This window comes from Macaca fascicularis, chromosome 6 (genome assembly GCF_037993035.2).
Source record: "Macaca fascicularis isolate 582-1 chromosome 6, T2T-MFA8v1.1".
Classification (NCBI taxonomy): Eukaryota; Metazoa; Chordata; class Mammalia; order Primates; family Cercopithecidae; genus Macaca; species Macaca fascicularis.
Window position 1 is genome coordinate 41,337,606 of NC_088380.1, and position 20,032 is coordinate 41,357,637.

Consider the following 20,032-nt stretch of genomic DNA (forward strand, 5'->3'; position numbering starts at 1 on the left):
TATCAGTTTCATGTGCCTTTTCATGTTCTAAATAGTGCCACATATACTATAGGTTCTTATGAATGCAAAAGTGAACAAATGACACTGGAGTGTTTCTTCCTTTCTGCCTTTCTTTCAAATGTTTACTATAGACTTCTTAAGGATATGAAAAAGTCTAGACATGACTTGGGAAAATGCACATGTTCAATAAGGCTGAAAAACCCCATTTACTTTTAAATAAATGTAAGTTAAGACAATAAGATACCATTAGTCAGCTACCAAATTAGCAAAGCAATTAAAAATGATGACACCATCAGGGAAATAAGGTTCTCTTAGAGAGGAATAAAATTCAGTACCAGCTGGGAAAGCTCTATGTAGTATTCTCGTCTTTATTGTCTGGCTCACTGCTAATCAATGTATCAAAGTATAATTTATGTATAGTAAGCTGCATCCATTAAAACAATTTTGAGCAGGGCGCGGTGGCTCAAGCCTGTAATCCCAGCACTTTGGGAGGCCGAGACGGGTGGATCACGAGGTCAGGAGATCGAGACCATCCTGGCTAACATGGTGAAACCCCGTCTCTACTCAAAAATACAAAAACTAGCCGGGCGAGGTGGCGGGCGCCTGTAGTCCCAGCTACTCGGGAGGCTGAGGCAGGAGAATGGCGTAAACCCGGGAGGCGGAGCTTGCAGTGAGCTGAGATCCGGCCACTGCACTCCAGCCTGGGGGACAGAGCGAGACTCCGTCTCAAAAAAAAAAAAAAAAAAAAAAACAATTTTGAGAGATATTCGTACTTACGAAAACACTGACGGTTAGATAACCAATATAGAATATTTCTATCATACTTTATTTTTTTTCTATTCCCCTTTGCAGGTTATCTTTTCCTCCCCCTTGACAACCACTGATTTGCTTGCTGTCATTAGAGATTAGTTTTCAAGTTCTACAGCTGTGCTGTCTCTAGCCACATGTGCTGGTGAACATGAGTTGTGGGCTGATCCGGATTAAGATGCAATGTAAGTGTAACACATGGGATTTTGAAGATTTAGTATGAAGAATAATATAAATTATACAATTTTAAAATACTGAATATATGTTGAAATAATATAATAAATATATTGGATCAAATAAAATATACTATTAAAATTAATTTAATCATTTCTTTTCACTGTTTTAAAAGTGGTTACCAGACAGTTTTAAATGACATATGTGACTTGCATTGTATTTCTACTTGACAACACTCTTCCAGAGCCTGGTTAATTCTTAATTCATCTTCAAGATTGATTTATTTGAGATTTCTACAAACCTCTCTCATTTTGTTAACATGGCAACCTGTACTTTCTCTTATCTTGCCTCTTACCACATTTGGAGAAATTACGTGGGTGCTTCTTACATCCGTTTCCCCCAGTAGGCTGAAACTCTGTCAGGGGAGGGTCATATCTTGTTCATCATCACTCTTTTGCAACCGAGTTCACTGACTGATATGACATAGATGCCACTTAATAATATTTATTGAATAAAACTATCAACTATTATACTTAAAAGTTCAGAAAATAATTTTTTGCACAAAGGTGTTCATCAAAGTATTATTTATAGTTTTTAAAATAGGCAACAATTATATATAGCAATAGGAGGTTGGTTCAGTAAGATGAGACATATTTATACAAAACACTAGGCAGCCATTAAAGATATATTTGTTACCTCAACGTAATCAACACCATATGTTAAAAGCTTATAACTAACATTATACTCAATGGTGAAAGGCTGAAAACATCCCCTGTAAGATCAAGAATAAGGCAAGGATACCATTTTTACAAGTTCTATTTAGCATAGTACTGGAAGTCCTAGCCAGAGCAATTAGGTAAGGAAAAATTAAAAAGGCATCTAAATTAGAAAATTAGAAGTAAAACTATCTCTGTTTAGAGATGACATAGTCTTATATGTAGGAACCCTAATGACTCTACCAAAAAACTGTGAGAACTAATAAATGAATTCAGCAAAGTTGCGAGATACAAAATCAACCTACAAAAATCTGTTGCATTTCTACATACAACTGATTTGTTAAGAAATGAACAAACTGAAAAGGAAATGAACAATTCCATTTACAGCAGCATCAAAAAGAATAAAGTACTTAGGAATAAACTTAACCAAGTGAAACACAGAAACCCACTAAACATTGTTGAAAGAAATGAAAGAAGGCACAAATAATGGAAAGGCATCCTGTGTTCATGAATTAAACAATAATGTAAAGATGATGAGATCTTAATATTGTTAAGATTAGATCTACAGAGTTAATGTAATTCCTATCAAAATACCAAAGGTGCTTTTTGTAGAAATAGAAAAATTCATCCTAAAATTCACAAGAAATCTCTAGAGACCCTAAATAGCCAAAACAATTTTGAAGAAGAACAAAGTTGGAGGTCTTATATTTACTGATTTCAAAACTTTTTACAAAAGCACAGTAATCAAAATAGTATGTAACTGGCATAAAGTTAGACATGTAGGCCAGGTGTGGTGGTAGGAATCTGTACTCCCAGCATTTTGGGAGGCTGAGGTGGGCTGACAGCTTGAGCCCAGGAGTTCGAGACCAGCCTAGACAACATGGCAAAACTATGTCTCTACAAAAATAGAAAAATGAGCTGGGTGTGGTGGTGCTCACCTGTGGTCCCAGATACTTGGGAGGCTGAGGAGGGAGAATCACTTGAGCCCAGGAGGTCAAGGGTGCAGTAAGCCGAGACTGTGCCACTGCACTCCAGCCTGGGTGACAGAGTAAGACTCCGTCTCAAAAAACAAAAACAAAAAAAGAGACATATGAATCCATGGAATAGAATAAAGAGCTCATAATAAACCATTAAATGAACTACGACAAGGGTACCAAGACCATTCCATGGGGAAAGGACAATTTTTTAAAAAACAAATTTTATTGAGTATATTTAAGGTTTACAACATGATGTTATCAGATATACATAGGAAAAGGTTACCATAGTGAAACAAATTAACATAGCCATCATCTCACATAGTTATCCATTTCTCTTCTACCCGCTCCCACCTCTGCCCCATGGCAAGACCAAAAGTAGGAGCAGCTATAATCTACTCACTTAGCAAAATCCTTAATACAATACAGTATTATTCAATATAGTCCTAGGTTGTACATTATTAGATCTTTAGACTGGTTCATCAGACTTCCTTGCTACTTTATATCTTTTGACTTACATTTTCCATTTCCCACCCACCACTAGAATAAAACAGTAGCCACTGTTTTTTATTCTCCATTTCTGTATATCTGACATTTAAAAAAATTCCACATACAAGTGAGATTATACAATATTTCTTTTCTGTGTCTGGCTTATTTTACATAGTATAATGTTGTACAGGTCCACTCATGTTGTAGTAAATGTCAGGATCTCCTTTTTAAAGGCTGAGTAATATTCCATTATGGGCATAAATATCACAATGTCTTTATCCATTCATTCATTGACAGACACCGAGGTTGTTTCTACATCTGAGCTATTGTTAATAATGCTGCAATAAATATGGAAGTACAGATAACTTAAAATTTTTTTAATTTAAAAAGCTATATGGGTACAAGTTGTTTTTGGTTACATGGATGAGCTGTATAGTAGTGAAGTCTGAGATTTTAGTGTACTTGTTACCCAAAGGGTGTACATTGTACCCCAATAGGTAATTTTTCATCTCTCAGGGAGTGCAGATATCTTTATGAGGTGGTAATTTCATTTCCTTTGGGTATATACACAGAAGAGAAATTGCTGGGTCACATAGTAATTCTATTTTTAATTTCTTTTGGGCCCTCTATCCTGTTTTCCATAATGGATGCACCAATTTACATTCCCACCAACAGTGTGCAAGGGTTTCCCTTTCTCTACATTCTTGCTAACATGTGTTAGGGTTTCTTTTTGATAACAGCTATCTTAGCAGGTATGAGGTAATATATCAGAGCAGTTTTTATTTGTATTTCCATAATTATGAGTGATATTGAGTATTTTTCATTTGCCTTTTAGCTATTTGCATGTTTTCTTTTGAGAAATGTCTACTCTGGTCCTTCGTCCATTTTTAAATCAGGTTATATATTTTCTTGCTATTGAGTTGTATGAGTTCTTTTTAATTTTGGATATTAACTCCTAATCAGATACATGGTTTGCAAATATTTTTTCCAATCCATAGGTTGCCTTTTCATTTTGTTGACTATTCCCTTTGTGCTGCAGAAACTTTATAGTTTGATGTAGTGGCATTTATTTGTTTTTCCTTTTGTAGGCCAAGCTTTTGATGTGAGGACAATCTTTATAAGAAACGTCGTTGGAAAAACTGAATATCCACATGCAAAAGAGTTAAGTTGGACCCTTATGTTACACCATATGCTAAAATAAACTCACAATGGATCAAAGATCTAAATGTAAGAGCTAAAGCTATGAAACTCTAAGAAGAAAACATAGGGAAAAGCTTCATGATCTTGAATTTGACAGTGATTTCTTGAAACACAGGCAAGAAAAGGAAAAATAGACAAATGGACTACTTAAAAATTATAAACTTCTGTGCATTTGGGGAATACAAAAGAGGGAGTGAGAGTGGGGAGCAAGGTTGAAAAAAGCTACTTATTGGGTACTATGCTCACTATCTGGGTGACAGATTCATTTGTACCCCAAGTCTCAGCATCATGCAATATAGAAACTTGCACATGTACTCCCAAATATAAAATAAAGGTTGAAAAAACAAACTGAAATAAAACTTTTGTGAATCAAAGGATAGAATCAGCAGAGTGAAAAGGCAACTTATTAGATGGGATAATGTATTTGCAAATCATACATCTGATAAGAGGTTAATGTCCAGAATAAATTTAAAAAATACTATAATTAAACAACAAAACACCAAACAACTTGATTTTAAAAATATGGAAAGGACTTGAGTAGACATTTCTCCATAAAAAATATACAAATAGCTAAAAAACCTATGAAATGATGTTCAACATAACTAATCATTAGGATAATGCAAATCAAAACCACAAGAAAATACCACCTCATACCCCAAAGTTTTGGGTCACAAAAATCAATATACACAAATCAGTAGCTCTACTATATACCAACAATAGTCCCTTTTACAGCAGCTGAAAAATAATTAAATACCTAGAAATATACTTAACCAAGGAAGTGAAAGATCTCTATGAGGAAAACTACAAAACACTGCTAAAAGAAATCATAGATAACACAAACAAATGGAAACACATCCCATACTCAAGGAAGGGAAGAATCAATATTGTGAAAATGCCCGTACTGCCCAAAGTAATCTACAAATTCAATGCAATTCTCATTAAAATACGATCATCATTTTTCATAGGACATAGGATAAACAATCCTAAAATTCATATGGAATAAAAAAGAGCCCACATAGCCAAAGCAATAGTAAGAAAAAAGAACAAATCTGGAGTCATTACATTACCTGACTTTATACAAAACTATAGTTACTGAAACAGCATAGCACTGGTGTAAAAATAGGCACTTAGACTGATGGAACAGAATAGAGAACCCAAAAATAAAGCCAAGTACTTTTAGCCAACAATATGAATGTACTTAACAATACTGAACTGTACACTTAAAAATGACTGATTATAAATTTTATATTTTATTTATTTTGCCACAATTAAACATCAACAAAAACTAAAAACTAAGAAAAGTATGATGTTTGTGAAGAATTGGTGATAATGTGGAAATATGTAAGGTGAAGTTAGAAAAAGCAGGATGAAAAATCATATGCAGAGTAGAATCTCAACTCTGTTATAAAAATGGAGGACTACAAATAAAGACTTAAAGGAATGTATTAGCACATTTTCACAGTGCTATAAAGAAACACCCAAGACTAGGTAATTTGTAAAGGAAAGAGGTTTAATTGACTCACAGTTCCACATGGCTCAGGAAGCCTCAGGAAACTTACAATTGTGGCCGAAGGCAAAGGGAAAGCAGGTACGTCTTCACAATGCAGCAGAAGAGAGTAAGCATGTGAAGGAGGAACTGCCAAACACTTATAAAACTATCAGATCTCATGAAAACTCACTCACTATCACGAGAACAGCATGGGGGAAACACTCCCACGATCTAATCGCCCCCTTCCCTTCACACGTGGAGATTACAGGTCTCTCTCTCAACATTTGGGGATTACAATTCGAGATGAGATTTGGGTGGGGACACAAAGTCAAACCACATCAAGGAAATAGACCAGAGTTTTAGCAACAGGGGCACGATGGGTGGTTTTTATTATTTCTTAAAAATTTTGTGTGGTTTCCCAATCTTTACAGAGGACTTCTATTTCTTTTTCTTTTTGTTTCTTCATCTTTTATTTTAGGTTCAGAGGGTACATGTGTAGGTTTGTTTTATGGGTAAATTGCATGTCATGAGGATTTGGTGTACAGATTATCTCATCAATAAGCATAGAACTAGATAGATAGTTTTTAAATTCTCACCCTCCTCCCAACCTCCACCCACAACTAGGCCCCAGTGTCTATTATTTCCTTATTTGTTTCCATGTGTACTCAATATTTACCTCCCACTTATAAAATTAGTGGTATTTGGTTTTCCTGCATTAATTTGCTTAGGTTTATGGCTTCCAGCTCCATTCGTGTTACTGCAAAAGACAGATTTAATTCTTTTGTGTGACTGTATAGTATTCTATGGTGTAATGTATCACATTTTCTTTATCCAGTCTACCATGGATGGACATCTAGTTTATTTCAAGTCTTTGCTGCTGTGAATAGTGCTGCAATGAATATATGCATGCATATGTCTTTATGGTAGAGCTATTTATATCCCCTGGGTATATACCAAGGAATGGGATTGCTGGGTTGAATTGTAGCTCTCTTTTGTGAGATATCTAAACTGCTTTCCACAATGGCTGAACTAGTTTACATTCCCAGCTGCAGTGTATAAGTGTTCCCTTTTCTCCACAACCTTATCAGCATCTTCCTTTGAGTTTTTAGTAATAGCCATTCTGATTGGCATGAGATGCTATCTTATTGTGGTTTTAACTTCTATTTATTTTACTGCAGGGTGAAAATATTATTTTTAAATTGTGCTAAAAATTATTTTCTTTTTCAGGATTATTGCTGCTAACCAACCAGAATGTGATTAGGGCTTTCATAAGATTTTAATTGAAAGTTTAAAATTTGCTTGGAGGCCAGGATCTAGAAAGAGGAATTTCCTTTTGCAGAGAAATTTTAGTCCATATATCAATACATGTAATTCATCTGAGTAGCTCTTCAGTCTCTGTCAGTCATCAAATGACCAATCTCTCAGCCAGATCCGTAACTCTTTGGAAGGAGAAAAAGCCCCAATTTGAAGCTCTTATTAATGAACTATGTTCAGTTTTTGGAGTGTGTACCGAAGTCTGCACTAATAGGTGTTAGTTGATCAGGAGGAGGATAATTGGGAAAATACTTTTTCAATAAAAACAACAAACAATTATCTACCTGAGATATCTAATGGCGATTAAGGCTTTCCACCGAACAGGGCTAGCTAAGGAATCCAGGGGCTCGCCTCTAATGAAGTCCTGCAACACAAATAAGGAGATCAAATGTTTCAGAAAGGCTCAGGAAAGTTTCCAGATGCAGCTGCAATCTCATCGGACCATTGGGTGCCCTGGGTCATAAACAAGGCAGAGATCTGTTATGTGGGACTGGTGAAGTCTATTCACTTTTTAAAAAGATAGCCCTGACGTCTTGGTAATAGAATACTCAGGACCTTCCTTATTCCCTCTCTGCACACTCACCAGCATGTAACCAATCAGCATCTCCTTGTAGGAAAACTGGAACCCCTGATCCTCAGCATCTTGGACAGCAATGCCAATCTCAGTGATGCTTCTTGTGAAACTCATTTGCAGATCCATATCCTAAAGAAAAAGCATTCACAACGCAAGTCAAGGTCTAAGGCACCACACTCAGGTCTATTAATATGTGACCTAGCTTTGAAATATGTTCCCAGACAGGAGTGAGGATCTTTGCTTCCTTTGCCATCTCTACTCCAGACTAGGGTTTAAGTTTCAGGGAAAGTGAGAAACAAAGGCCATTTTTCCTCCCTACCACACACAATAGAATGAAAGTTCTCTAGAGCAGTGGTTTTCAAACCTTTTTGACCATAAACAACAGTAGAAAACGTTTACAATTCCACCTAATATCTATATGCCCCAAATATGTTTAATATATAACAGAAATAATAGTTATAGTTTTTATATGTAAAGTACTCTGTTATTTCATTAAAGAATTTTTCTGTTTTTGACCTATTAAACTGATTTCATGGTCAACTGGTGGGTCACAACCCAAAGTTTGAAAAACGTTGCTTTAGTTTATAGCTCAACTTCTAAAGACCCTGGAACCAGAATATAGTCCCTTGTTCTGCCCTGGATTAGGATGATGGATTCTGACTTCAGAACTGGATTTTTACATGTTGGAAATCTTTCAAATGGAATCAAATCAAAAGAACATCTTTGCTTGGCATACTTCAGGGGGGCATTTATCTATCTATCTATCTATCTATCTATCTATCTATCTATCTATCTATCTTATCTATCATCTATATCTCCTACCTTGTTCATCACAGACATGCCAAGAACCTAAAAAAAAATAAAGGCAAAATTAGATTCTCAATGAGTAGCAGTCAGATATACACTCAACCCAACAAAATGACCCACCCATCAACCTGAAGGAAAACAGTAAAGCAGAAGGTAGAGCCTTGCCAAGGGGGGTCTTGCCAAGGGGAGGGAGGCAATTCACTTCTTCCATTTTTAAAGTGAGACCTTGTACATTTGCAGAGTCTTTCCCCCAGGTGAATCATGAGTAAGCTGCAGAAGGCAGGTTAGAGACCTCAAGTCTTGGGTTTTTAGCCTTCACAATCATTTAAAGAGGCTCAACAGACTTTGGTAAGGAAGGGTAAAGGCTCTTAGGGAAATGAGAAGTGAAAAATTATAAAATGAAAAGTCAAAGGGCAGCTAACTCTGGAACTGTGAGTACAGTGAGTTCTGCTATAACATTTGTGTTGAAAATGCAGATTTGTTCCAATGAGATTGACATACTGTATCAGAGAATACTTTTAGTACATGCTGAATTCACATTTGCTTGTGTGCAGTTTCCTCGGTGAGAGGAAAGGTGCACAGGTGAACCGAGCCACGTAGGAATACTCAAAGCATACACATGCACACACCCCATGAATCTACCAGCTACCTCAGTTTACTGTGTGTTATGAGTCTTTCCCATCCAAATCTGGTATTACAACAATCCATTAGACTTCAGATAACCCTCCTTCCTTTTACCATTTCATAGGAAATTCCAACCTTCATAACTGACCTCAGGTGTTTCAAGGTAAAATGCCATTTTTTAGGTAGCATTTCTGTATTTTTAATTTTTTGTAAAAAAATTCCTATTCACTGGCAAAATGATTGCATACACAGGAAACCCGAAAAACTCCACCAAAAGACTGCTGGAGCTGATTAATGATTTCAGTAAGGTTTCAGGATACAAAGTCAATGTATAAAAATCAGTAGCATTTTCATACACCAAAAATGTCCAGGCTGAGAGTCAAATCAAGAACATAATCTCATTTACAGTAGCCACAAAGAAAATGAAATACCTAGGAATACAGTTAACCAAGGTCATGAAAGATCCTTATGAGAACTACAAAACACTGCTGAAAGAAATCAGAGATGACACAAATAAATGAAAAAACATTCCATGCTCACAGATAGGAAGAATCAATATTGTTAGAATGATCATACTGCCCAAAGCAATTTACAGATTCATTGGTATTCCTATCAAATTACCAATGTCACTCTTCACAGAATTAGAAAAAAACTATTGTAAAATTCATATGGAACAACAAAAAAAGCCTGAATAGCCAAAGCAATACTAAGATGGAAGTATCATACTACCTGACTTCAAACTATACTATAAGGCTATAGTAATCAAAACAGCATGGTGCTGGCACAAAAACAGACACATAAACCAATAGAACAGAATAGAAAACTCAGAAATAAAGCCATACACCATATGATCTTTGACAAAGTTGACAACAACAACAAAGAAGTAATAGGAAAAGGACTCTCTATTCTATAAATAATGTTGCTGGGATAACTGGCTAACCATATGCAGATAAGTGAAACTAGACCCTTATCTTTCACTATGTATCAAAATTAACTCAAGATAGATTAAATATTTAATTGACAAATGGGATCTAATTAAACTAAAGAGCTTCTGCACAGCAAAAGAAAATATCAACAGAGTAAACAGACAACCTACAGAATGGGAGAAAATATCCTCAAACTATGCATCTGACAAAGGTCTACTATCCAGAATCTATAAGGAACTTCAACAAATCAACACGCAAAGAACAAACAACCCCAATAAAAAGTGGACAAAGGACATGAACAGACACTTCTCAAAAGAGGACATATAAGTGGTCAACAAACATGAAAAAATGCTCATCATCACTAACCATCATAGATATGCAAATCAAACCCACAATGAAATACTGTCTTATAGTGGTTAGAATGGCTATTACAAAAAAGGTAAAAACAAACAAACAAACAAAACAGAAGCTGGTGAGGTTGGGGAGAAAAGGGAATGTTTATACACTGTTGACGGGAATGTAAATTAGTTCAGTCACTGTGGAAAGCAGATTGGAGATTTCTCAAAGAACTTAAAACAGAGCTACCATTCTATCCAGTGATTCCATTACTGGTAATGTACTTAAAAAATAGATCATTTTACCAAAAAGACACATGCACTCATATGTTCATTGCTGCATTATTCACAATAGCAAAGACATGGAATCAACCATGGAGGACTGGATTAAAAATGTGGGATACACACACACACACACACACACACACCCCATATTTACATAGTTTGGCTGTATCCCCACCCAAATCTCATCTTGAATTCCCATATGTTATGTAAGGGACTTGGTGGGAGGTAATTGAATCATGGGAGCAAGTCTTTCCTATGCTGTTCTCATTATAGTGAATAAGCCTCATGAGATCTGATGATTATATAAGTGGGGAGTTTCCCTGCACAAGCTCTCTTCTCTTGTCTGCTGCCACATGAGACGTGCCTTTCACCTTCTGCTGTGATTGTGAGGCATCCCCAGCCACATGGAACTGTAAGTCCATTAAACATTGTTTTCTTCCAAGTCTCAGGTATGTCTTTATCAGCATAGTGAAAATGGACTAATACAGTACATATACCATGGATTACTATACAGCCATAAAAAATAATAATATCATGTCTTTTGCAGCAACATGGATGGAGCTGGAGGCCATAATACTAAAAATTAATGCAGGGACAGAAAACAAAATAAGTGTGAGCTAAATATTGAGCACATAATCATGGGAACAAGACACTGTGGACTATTAGAGGAGGACAAGGGTAAAAAAACTAACTGTGGGGTACTATGCTCACTACCTGGATGCAATATACCCATGCAACACACCTGCACGTGTACCTCCTGTATCTAAAAGTTGAAAAAAAAATTCAATGGGAAATAATTTTGTTCAGATCTATGAAAAGAAATAATCTGTCCAGGAGGGGCTTCTAAATTTCTAAAGAGTGTGTCACTGATGGAGTTTTTTGAGTGTTATGCCTCAACCTCATTTCCTCCTTATGTTTTTACCTATATTATCTTGTGTATATGTTGTTATAGCAGAACGGACTGTACCCTGAAAGTCTATAGTAATGTTTATCTTAATCATTCTTATTTTCTTTCCTCTTTTATTTATTTATTTTTAGAGATAAGGTATTGCTCTGTCACCCAGGCTAGAGTGCACTGGGACTAATGGTATGTACCACCCCACCTGGGCAATTGTTTTATTTATTTATTCTTATAGATGAGGTCTTGATACTTTTCCCTGGCTGATTTCAACCCCCTGGTCTCAAGTGGTCCTCCAACTTTGTCCTCACAAAGGGCTGAGATTACAGGCTTAAAAAATAATTTCTTGTAGAGATGAAGCCACACTATGTTGCTCAGACTGGTCTCTAACTCCTGGCCTCAAGTGATCTTCCCACCTTGGACTCTCAAAGTGGTGGGATTACAGCCATGAGCCACCTTGCTTGGCTCCTCTCTCTTGTATTTTCCTCATAATGTTCCTCAATTACTGACTATAAATTAATGTAACATAAAACATATTTTATTATGTTTTCTATTTTCATCATTGCTTATCAGATTTTGGGGGCATCAGAATCAACTCTTGAGGAGCATGTTGAAAATACAAATTCAGTGATTCAACTCTGAAGACTGGGATTCATTAGGCATCTCTATTTTTGACAGGCTCTCCAGGCAATTCTTATGCAACTAAGGTGTGAGGAAGACTGCCCTATACCCTTCCACTAGCATATACTGATGACTACAATTTCATGAGTCCTTATGAGTCTATTCTTATCACACGTACATATGAATAAATTTGAAGAGCACTTATGCATCAACATGTGGTTTGTGGAGACACAGACCAGAAGCTAAAGGAGTCAGCAAGGTGCTGACAATCTAACAGGAGAAGCAGATGTGCATATAATCAATGAAAGCCTCCTACATCGATCTATAAATAATCACTTGACCCTTTAAGCATATAGATTTCCAGAGTTTTCCCAAGACTTACTGAAGTAACTTCTCTAGAAAACAACTCTAGGAAGCTATATTTTAAACTTGATTCTTATGTGATTCTTAGGTGGCCAGCCTGGTATCTGTCAGCAAAATGGATGAATTCACAACATGTATAAAGCAATTTATTAAAGATACAAATAAAATGCTATGGAAGACAGAATGATCAGATAAATTTCAACCTGGTTTGGTGGCTCTGAAGGTAGAACATTCTTCGTATGTTTGAGAAGCATCAAGGAGGGTCAGGGTGGCTGGGATGAATGTGGAGAGGAAGACAGTGCAACATAGGTGAACTGAAAAGCCTGACGAATGACCTATTTTATTCACTTAAAGTATGTATATGACACTTACTATTTGTGAGACACTGTTCAAGGTAATTTGTAAGTCTTATCACATAAAAAGTTAAAGAACTACCATGGGCTAACACTTCTGATACTATTACAAGGAAGTAATAAGCCAGGTGCCCTAAAATAGTACAGGAGTAACTGTTTTAAGTTCAAACATGGGTGAGATCACCATGGATATGATTGATCTGGGATAATCACACATCACAGCAGTGGTAGGACATGAACAGCTCAGGGCCTTAGGAAAGAAAATAGATTACCTGATGCTATTTTAAAATGAATTTTTCTGTTCCCATATGTTCTCATTTCCCAAACATAGCAGATCCTATCTATCTTTCTTTTGGCCTGTATCCTTTGAGCCTGAAGGATGCAGCCATCCATGTTGCTGCAAAACACATGTTTTATTCTTTTTTTATGGCTGCGTAGTAATCCATGAGACATTTACTGTATTAGTCTGTTTTCACGCTGCTGATAAAAACATACCCAAGACTGGGAAGGAAAAAAAGCTTCCCAGGGGCTGAGTCCCTGCAAGTTTTAGGAACCCCAGCCTAGAAATGGAGGCAGTCCTGCAATGGGCGTTACCTGAGAGCACTGGCCATGAAGTAACAGGACTTGGGATATGATGTCTTGATTAAGTCTGGAGAGAAGTTGCTTCTTGGGAGCATGGAGGGCCACAGCTCCATAGATGACCATGACATCTGTCTTGGTCAGGCTCTTTTTCCCAGAAAAAAGGCTCTGAAGACCAGGAAAGGGAGATGTGAAAAATGTGACTGAAGGAGTTTTATTTTCTCTCATGTTTTTTTCCTAATCCCATGGACCACTATAGGGATAAGAAACTGAACTGGGATGATTCAAATAAGTCTAAAATGAATGTATTTTTGCCTGTTTAAATGTAAACACGCAGGATGGTCCTGTGGGACGATCAGGGCTTCAGAGAGATAACTGGGAGAAGCTTTTGTTAATTATTTACTTATCAGGCCCCTTTCCTTCAAGGTAAGCAGAGTATACATGAGAGGAGCTATTCCTGAAGGCTGAGCGGTTGGCAGAGCAGCAAACCTAGGCACATGCAGAGCGCATTTAGGATCTTCCAGATCAGCTTTAGGGTCAGAGAAAATAGACTTTTCATATAGCTGATCATCCTGCAAAGACTAGGCTTAGACGGTTCTGACCTGGAATAAGAACCTGGCGACAGGAGTAAGCGTAATGTAGAGAAAGGATATTCACTGAAGAAATCGGGGTTGTCTGGCCTTGCAATCCTGACAACCTTGAAGAAGATGATTCTTCTTACCTTACATCGATTCATGAAAAACTTTTCCTGATTTTGAAATGTTTTAAGTACTTTTAAAACAATATCCAAATGGTTCTCGGCACAGTATCCTAAAATAGATGTGATTCCCTAAAATCAGAGAAGGTATGACATTTTGAGTTTAACCATTTATTTACTCAACAAATACTTACTGAGCACCTATTATGGGCCAGGTACCCTTTTAGGTGCTGAGGGTACAGTAGTTTGCAGAACATACCAAAGTCCCCATCTTTGTGAAGTATACAACCAGGAGAACTGACAGGGAAGGAATAGGGAAGTGAAATAAGTAAACACATCAATTCAGTAAACAGGTAAATATACAGCGTGTGTGCCAGATGGTGATGAGTGCTACGAAGATAAGTAAAGCAGGAATAGGTAATGAGGATTGGGGGAAGTTTGCATTTTTAAAATAGGATAGTCAGAGATGGTCTCATGGACAAGGTGACAATAAGCAGAGCCCTGAAATGAGTGAGGGAGTGAGCCATTAGACTATCTGGAAAGGAGAGTTTCAATCAGAGAGAAGGTAAGTGCAAAGCTCCTGAAGTCCACTGAGAGGGCTGAGTGAGCAGTCAGGGAGGAGAGCAGTGCAAAATGAGTCAGACTGGAGGCGGGAGGTTCGTCATAGTAGGGCCGTTTAGGCTATCCCCAAGATTTTGGACTTGTAATCTATGATTTGCTGGGACGCTAATGGAGGTTTTTTCCAGCTTGAATTAACTGATGCTTTTAAAGAATCATTCTGTTCCTGAAACTTTATTGTATCTTAAGAGGTTAAATTTCTGAAAGTCGGCAGCTCTTGTTTCACACTCAGGTTATATATTCCGGCTGTCCCCACCTCTCTTGTCCAAAGCTGATTTCACCAGAGTTCCTTCATGGCAATTTGCTCCTGAAACCTGTTATATGTCTGTCATTCAGTTGCATAACCCTGCCAGAGCCATTATGAAAACTCATAGACTAGATCATTCTTGTAGAGTCTAGATAATAATCGTTCTAGTATGAAGCTAGAATTGGAGCTCTGGCATCACATGATTGAAAACATTATGCTTAGGAGATTGAAAACCAAATAGGTTTGGTGGGTTATGAAAGTCACGTGTTAACAGTTTATTCATCCAGAGGTCATTTACTAAGCCACTTTAGTATGTAAGACATATTCAAGGACTTAAAATTAAGTCAAAAAGGCATTTGAGAAGCTCAATTGGACGTCATAACTTTTTATTTTTTTATTTTTTGAGACGGAGTCTCACACTGTCACCCGGGCTGGAGTGCAGTGGTGCAATCTCAGCTCACTGCAACCTCCGCCTCCTGGGTTCATGTGATTCTCTTGCCTCAGCCTCCCGAGTAGCTGGAATTACAGGTGCATACCACCACACCCGGCTAATTTTTTGTATTTTTAGTAGAGACGGGGTTTCACTATGTTGACCAGACTGGTCTCTAACTCCTGACCTCATGATCCGCCTATCTCGGCCTCCCAAAGTGCTGGGATTATAGTCGTAAGCCACTGTGCCCAGTCACAATTTATTTTTTAAGTCTGTGAAACTCTCAGAGCTTGAATGCTTATTATATGCTTATATCTAAAATCAAGTTACTTTGTTTCCTAACCCATACCAGAGCTAAGATGGAAAAAAAATGATATTGAGATGGTGCCAATAGCAATAAATGATGATAATATCTGACAAGAAAAAAGGAAATAATAGTAACATAAAAGCAGTTTCAAAAGTTCAGTGAGGTCTAGTGGTTTCTGGTCATTTAATGTGTGAGAAAGAACCCTAAATATCTCATAATTTCTGAGGAGAAAGTATAACACACTATACTTTTTTTATACTGGTGGTCTTTATCAGCCTGGGAACTATTTTTTGTTGGTTTGTTTGTTTTAAAATATACATCTTCAGTGGGGCGTGGTGGCTCACGCCTGTAATCCCAGCACTTTGGAAGGCCAAGGTGGGTGGATCACCTGAGGTCAGGAGTTCAAGACCAGCCTGGCCAACATGGCGAAACCCTATATGTTAAAAATATAAAATTAGCCGGGCATGGTGGCAGATGCCTGTAATCCCAGCTACTTGGGAGAATGAGGCAGGAGAATAGCTTGAACCCGGGAGGCGGAGGTTGCAGTGAACCAAGATCCTGCCACTGCACTCCACCCCAGGTGACAGAGTGAGACTCTGTCTCAACAACAAAAACAACAGCAACAAAATGCACATCTTCTGCTTCCTCCATATTTACATATGCTCTATAGCCACAGGCTATGGTAGGAAGTAGGTAAAGCTTTGCAGAAACACTTCAGGTTATCTTTACATTCTCTCTAGATTAGTCTAAAAGTAGCTTTCAGCTTGTAAATTCAATCATTTTGATGCTCACAATCATGCTGTGAGTCAAGCTAAGGTCAAAATATATCAAATATACTCTCGTTAGGTAAGAATTATTGAAATTGATTTTTCAATATTTTCACGAACTTGGCTAAAAATGAAGTATTGATTTTTAAATAGAAAAGCCTAACTTTTCTGAAAAATTCTGTTAGGCTATTCTGAGTGTATTAATTGATAATTCTGATTAAGTAGAACATTATTATAAAAGCTGTCAGATGTTTTGTGGGTAGGATTAGTTGTTATCATCATAAGAGGAAATTGAGAGCAAGGGGTCCCACCTGTCTTTGATCCCCCAGTTGGCTGGGAGCAGTCAGAAACTCCTTAATCTGTGAGTTTACAAAGTCTGAATCTTGGCAGGATGCTAAGGTGGTTCCCAAGGCTTTCCAAAGGAATTTCTGGAAAACAAAAGATAAGCAAAGGATTTTAAAGGTTGGAAAGCAAGATTCTGATGAAGAGTGGAAAGAGTTAAAATAATCATCTGAAGGAAAGAAATTGGGGTGACTTAATCCACTTAATAACCAGGTACCTCAAGCATTCTGTCTTCTTCAGAGTGTTTCCTTACTCCAGGCTCTGCCCGCTGTCTGTGCTCTCCTATGTTCTTCTCTACTTTGTGCCCTGCCCCTAAAATATTCTTCACTCTCCATTGTAATTTTTTATTTTCTTGCTTGTCTCCATGCTTAGGATTTGGGTTCATTGTAGCAAAGGGTCTTATTCATTATTTCCACTGTATAGTTCCTGGTTGTTTATATGTGCTCAACAAATGCTCATTGAACATGCTCAATAAAAAGAGGGTTTTGTGTTGTTGTTGTTGTTGTTGTTTTTTAGATAGAGTCTCACCCTGTTTGCCCAGGCTAGAGTGTAGTGGTATGATCTCAGCTTACTGCAACCTCTGCCTCCTAGGTTCAAGTGATTTTTTTTCCTCAGCCTCCTGAGTAGCCAAGATTACAGGCATGTGCCACCATGCCCGGTTAATTTTTGTATTTTTAGTGGAGATGGGGTTTTACCATGTTGACCAGGCTGATGTCAAACTCCTGGTCTCAAGGGATCTGCCTGCTTCAGCCTCCCAAAGTGCTGGGATTTCAGGTGTGAGCCACCTTGCCCAACTGGTTATTTTGAAGATGGCTTTAATTTTTTTATAAGGTTCAAATCATTCCTAGCCATATAGTATCAGATTGGCATTTATTTAGAATCTCCATATTGTCACACACAAGAGACAAAACTGGCTAGTTGGTGATTGACTTCAAGGACTCTGCATAGCTGGCAGGACTGTTCCTAATGAGTGGTCATTATTGACCATAGGAGAATCTGTGGAGCAGGAGGACAGGACATTCTAATAGACACAGACCAAGTTAAATTAGTACATTCAGGAGAAATGTGCAGCTCAGTCTGGCTTGAAATAAGAGGGGTGCATAAGGTTAAAAAGAGGTGGAGCAGTTGCTGTTATCTCAACTCCCAGAGTGACAGTGGCCTCAATCAAAGTGAGAATCTGACCAGGTCGCATCCACCCCACTTTCACTTATTCAGGTCAAAGTCCCTATAATAAGGAAATTATACTGGAGAAAACTGTGTACAATACAGATGTAAATACAATTTGGGGACGAAGCTGCTAAAGTCTATTTAAGCCCACCTTGGAGGAAAGAGTGGAAAGAACCTGGGAAAGTCGTGCTGCAGGAAAAAATTGATGTCATGAAGGGAAAAGTTCGACTTAGGTGTAAAATATTAGTCTTAGTGCCTCCCAGTCCTGCTGACCTGTTGCTTCTCTGCAGATTTTGGTCCAGTGCATAGTACATTCCTGCTTTGGTGCTTCACATGGAATCCAAGAAATCAGGAGCCTAGCACTGGGAGAAAATGTGGTAGGGTGCAAAAATAGCAACTTTTCTATCCTACTTCTGTCCATGCCTCCTTACCATGGGGTGTTGCAGCTCCTTCAATCAAAAAAGGAGTCTATTTTTCCATTTATTTGAACCTGGGCTGGCTTTTTGACTTGCTTTGGCCAATAGAATGTGGCAAAAATGATAATGGGCCAGTTCTGAGCCTATGTTGTAACCAAGCGAGTGAGAGAGAAATGCCGCACTTTGAGACGAATTCAGGAGTCCTTTATCAGCCAGCGACTGAGAGACAGCTAACGCACGAAATTCTCTCGGCCTAAAGAAGGGGCTAGATTTGCTTTTATACTTTGGTTTAGAGAGGGGAGGGGGATTCTAGCTATAGCATTCTTACAGAAGTAAAACAGACAAAAAAGTTAAAAAGACAAATGGTTATAGGAAAACAAACAGTTCCAGGTGCAGGGACTTTAAATTCATCACAGGGTGATAGGTGTGGGGGCTCTGGGTATTATCTGCCAGACACAAAAGCAGAGGCTTTATTGTATTCTCTGCCAAGTGAACTCCTGGGAACTGCGGACATTACTTGCCTCAGTACCTTTTTAGTTAATTGCACTCTTTGATATGTTGAGAGTCAGCTTGCACAAGTTAAGTCCTTCAGGAAGAGGGTGGGTAAGGAGCCCTTGATGTCTTGTAAATGAAGGAGCCAAGGGTTTTCTCAGCTAATGGAGAGCCTACTCATATTAAAATAAGGTGAAGTATTTAAGGGAGAGTCTATTCATGTTAAATACAAGGTTGGTTATTACACCTATACCTCAAGAGTCCTTACATACTTTGTTGCTATCACCCTGAGAGTTAGCTTGGGCTAGCTTGCTAGAGGATGAGAGAACAACAGGAACAGAAATCAACTGTGCTATTTAAGATGCATCATAGGCTGGTGGTGTGGTGGCTCACACCTGTAATCCCAGCATTTTGGGAGGCTGACGTGGGCGGATCATGAGGTCAGCAGATCAAGACCATCCTGGCTAACATGGTGAAGCCCCATCTCTACTAAAAATACAAATAAATATATTTGCATTTTACAAATATATTTTGTATATTTTTATATACAAATATACATTTGTATTTGAGTTGGGTGTGGTGGCATATGCCTGTAGTCTCAGCTACTCAGAAGGCTGGGGCAGGAGAATTGCTTGAACCCAGGAGGCAGAGATTGCAGTGGGCCAAGATCGCGCCACTGCACTCCAGCCTGGGTGACAGAGCAATAGTCCATCTCAAAAAAAAAAAAGATGCATCATATACCAGCCAACCTCAAGTATACCTTGTAAGCCTAGTTAAGATTAGATGACTACCCACCTGAGCCCAGCCCAAAGTGTCAAGGTATAAAATTGTGAGATAAATAGGTAGCTATTATTTTAAGCCACTAGGGTTAGTTTGTGATTCAGCAGAAGCTAATTAGTACATTCTTACTTTACTCTTGTTCAGCGTAAGGCTTGAGAGCATCTCGGCAGCTAATTACTAAAATTGCTCTGCCTACCAGTACCACCATTATTCTGGAATAATCTTGTGAGTCTGGAAGCTG

At 37.9% G+C, this 20,032-nt stretch overlaps 1 protein-coding gene across 1 annotated transcript in view; it reads right to left on the reverse strand.

The window, feature by feature from the left end:
* The window catches only part of MROH2B (maestro heat like repeat family member 2B), a 75,254-nt gene that overhangs the window by 21,541 nt on the left and 33,681 nt on the right, over positions 1-20,032 (reverse strand). The window contains exons 19-24 of the mRNA XM_005556793.5: positions 16,906-17,022; positions 14,250-14,357; positions 13,544-13,696; positions 8,560-8,586; positions 7,747-7,866; positions 7,448-7,527 (exon numbers count right to left, since the gene is read on the reverse strand). Coding sequence (XP_005556850.3) covers positions 7,448-7,527; positions 7,747-7,866; positions 8,560-8,586; positions 13,544-13,696; positions 14,250-14,357; positions 16,906-17,022 — 605 coding nt within the window. The remainder of the gene's footprint in view (positions 1-7,447; positions 7,528-7,746; positions 7,867-8,559; positions 8,587-13,543; positions 13,697-14,249; positions 14,358-16,905; positions 17,023-20,032) is intronic.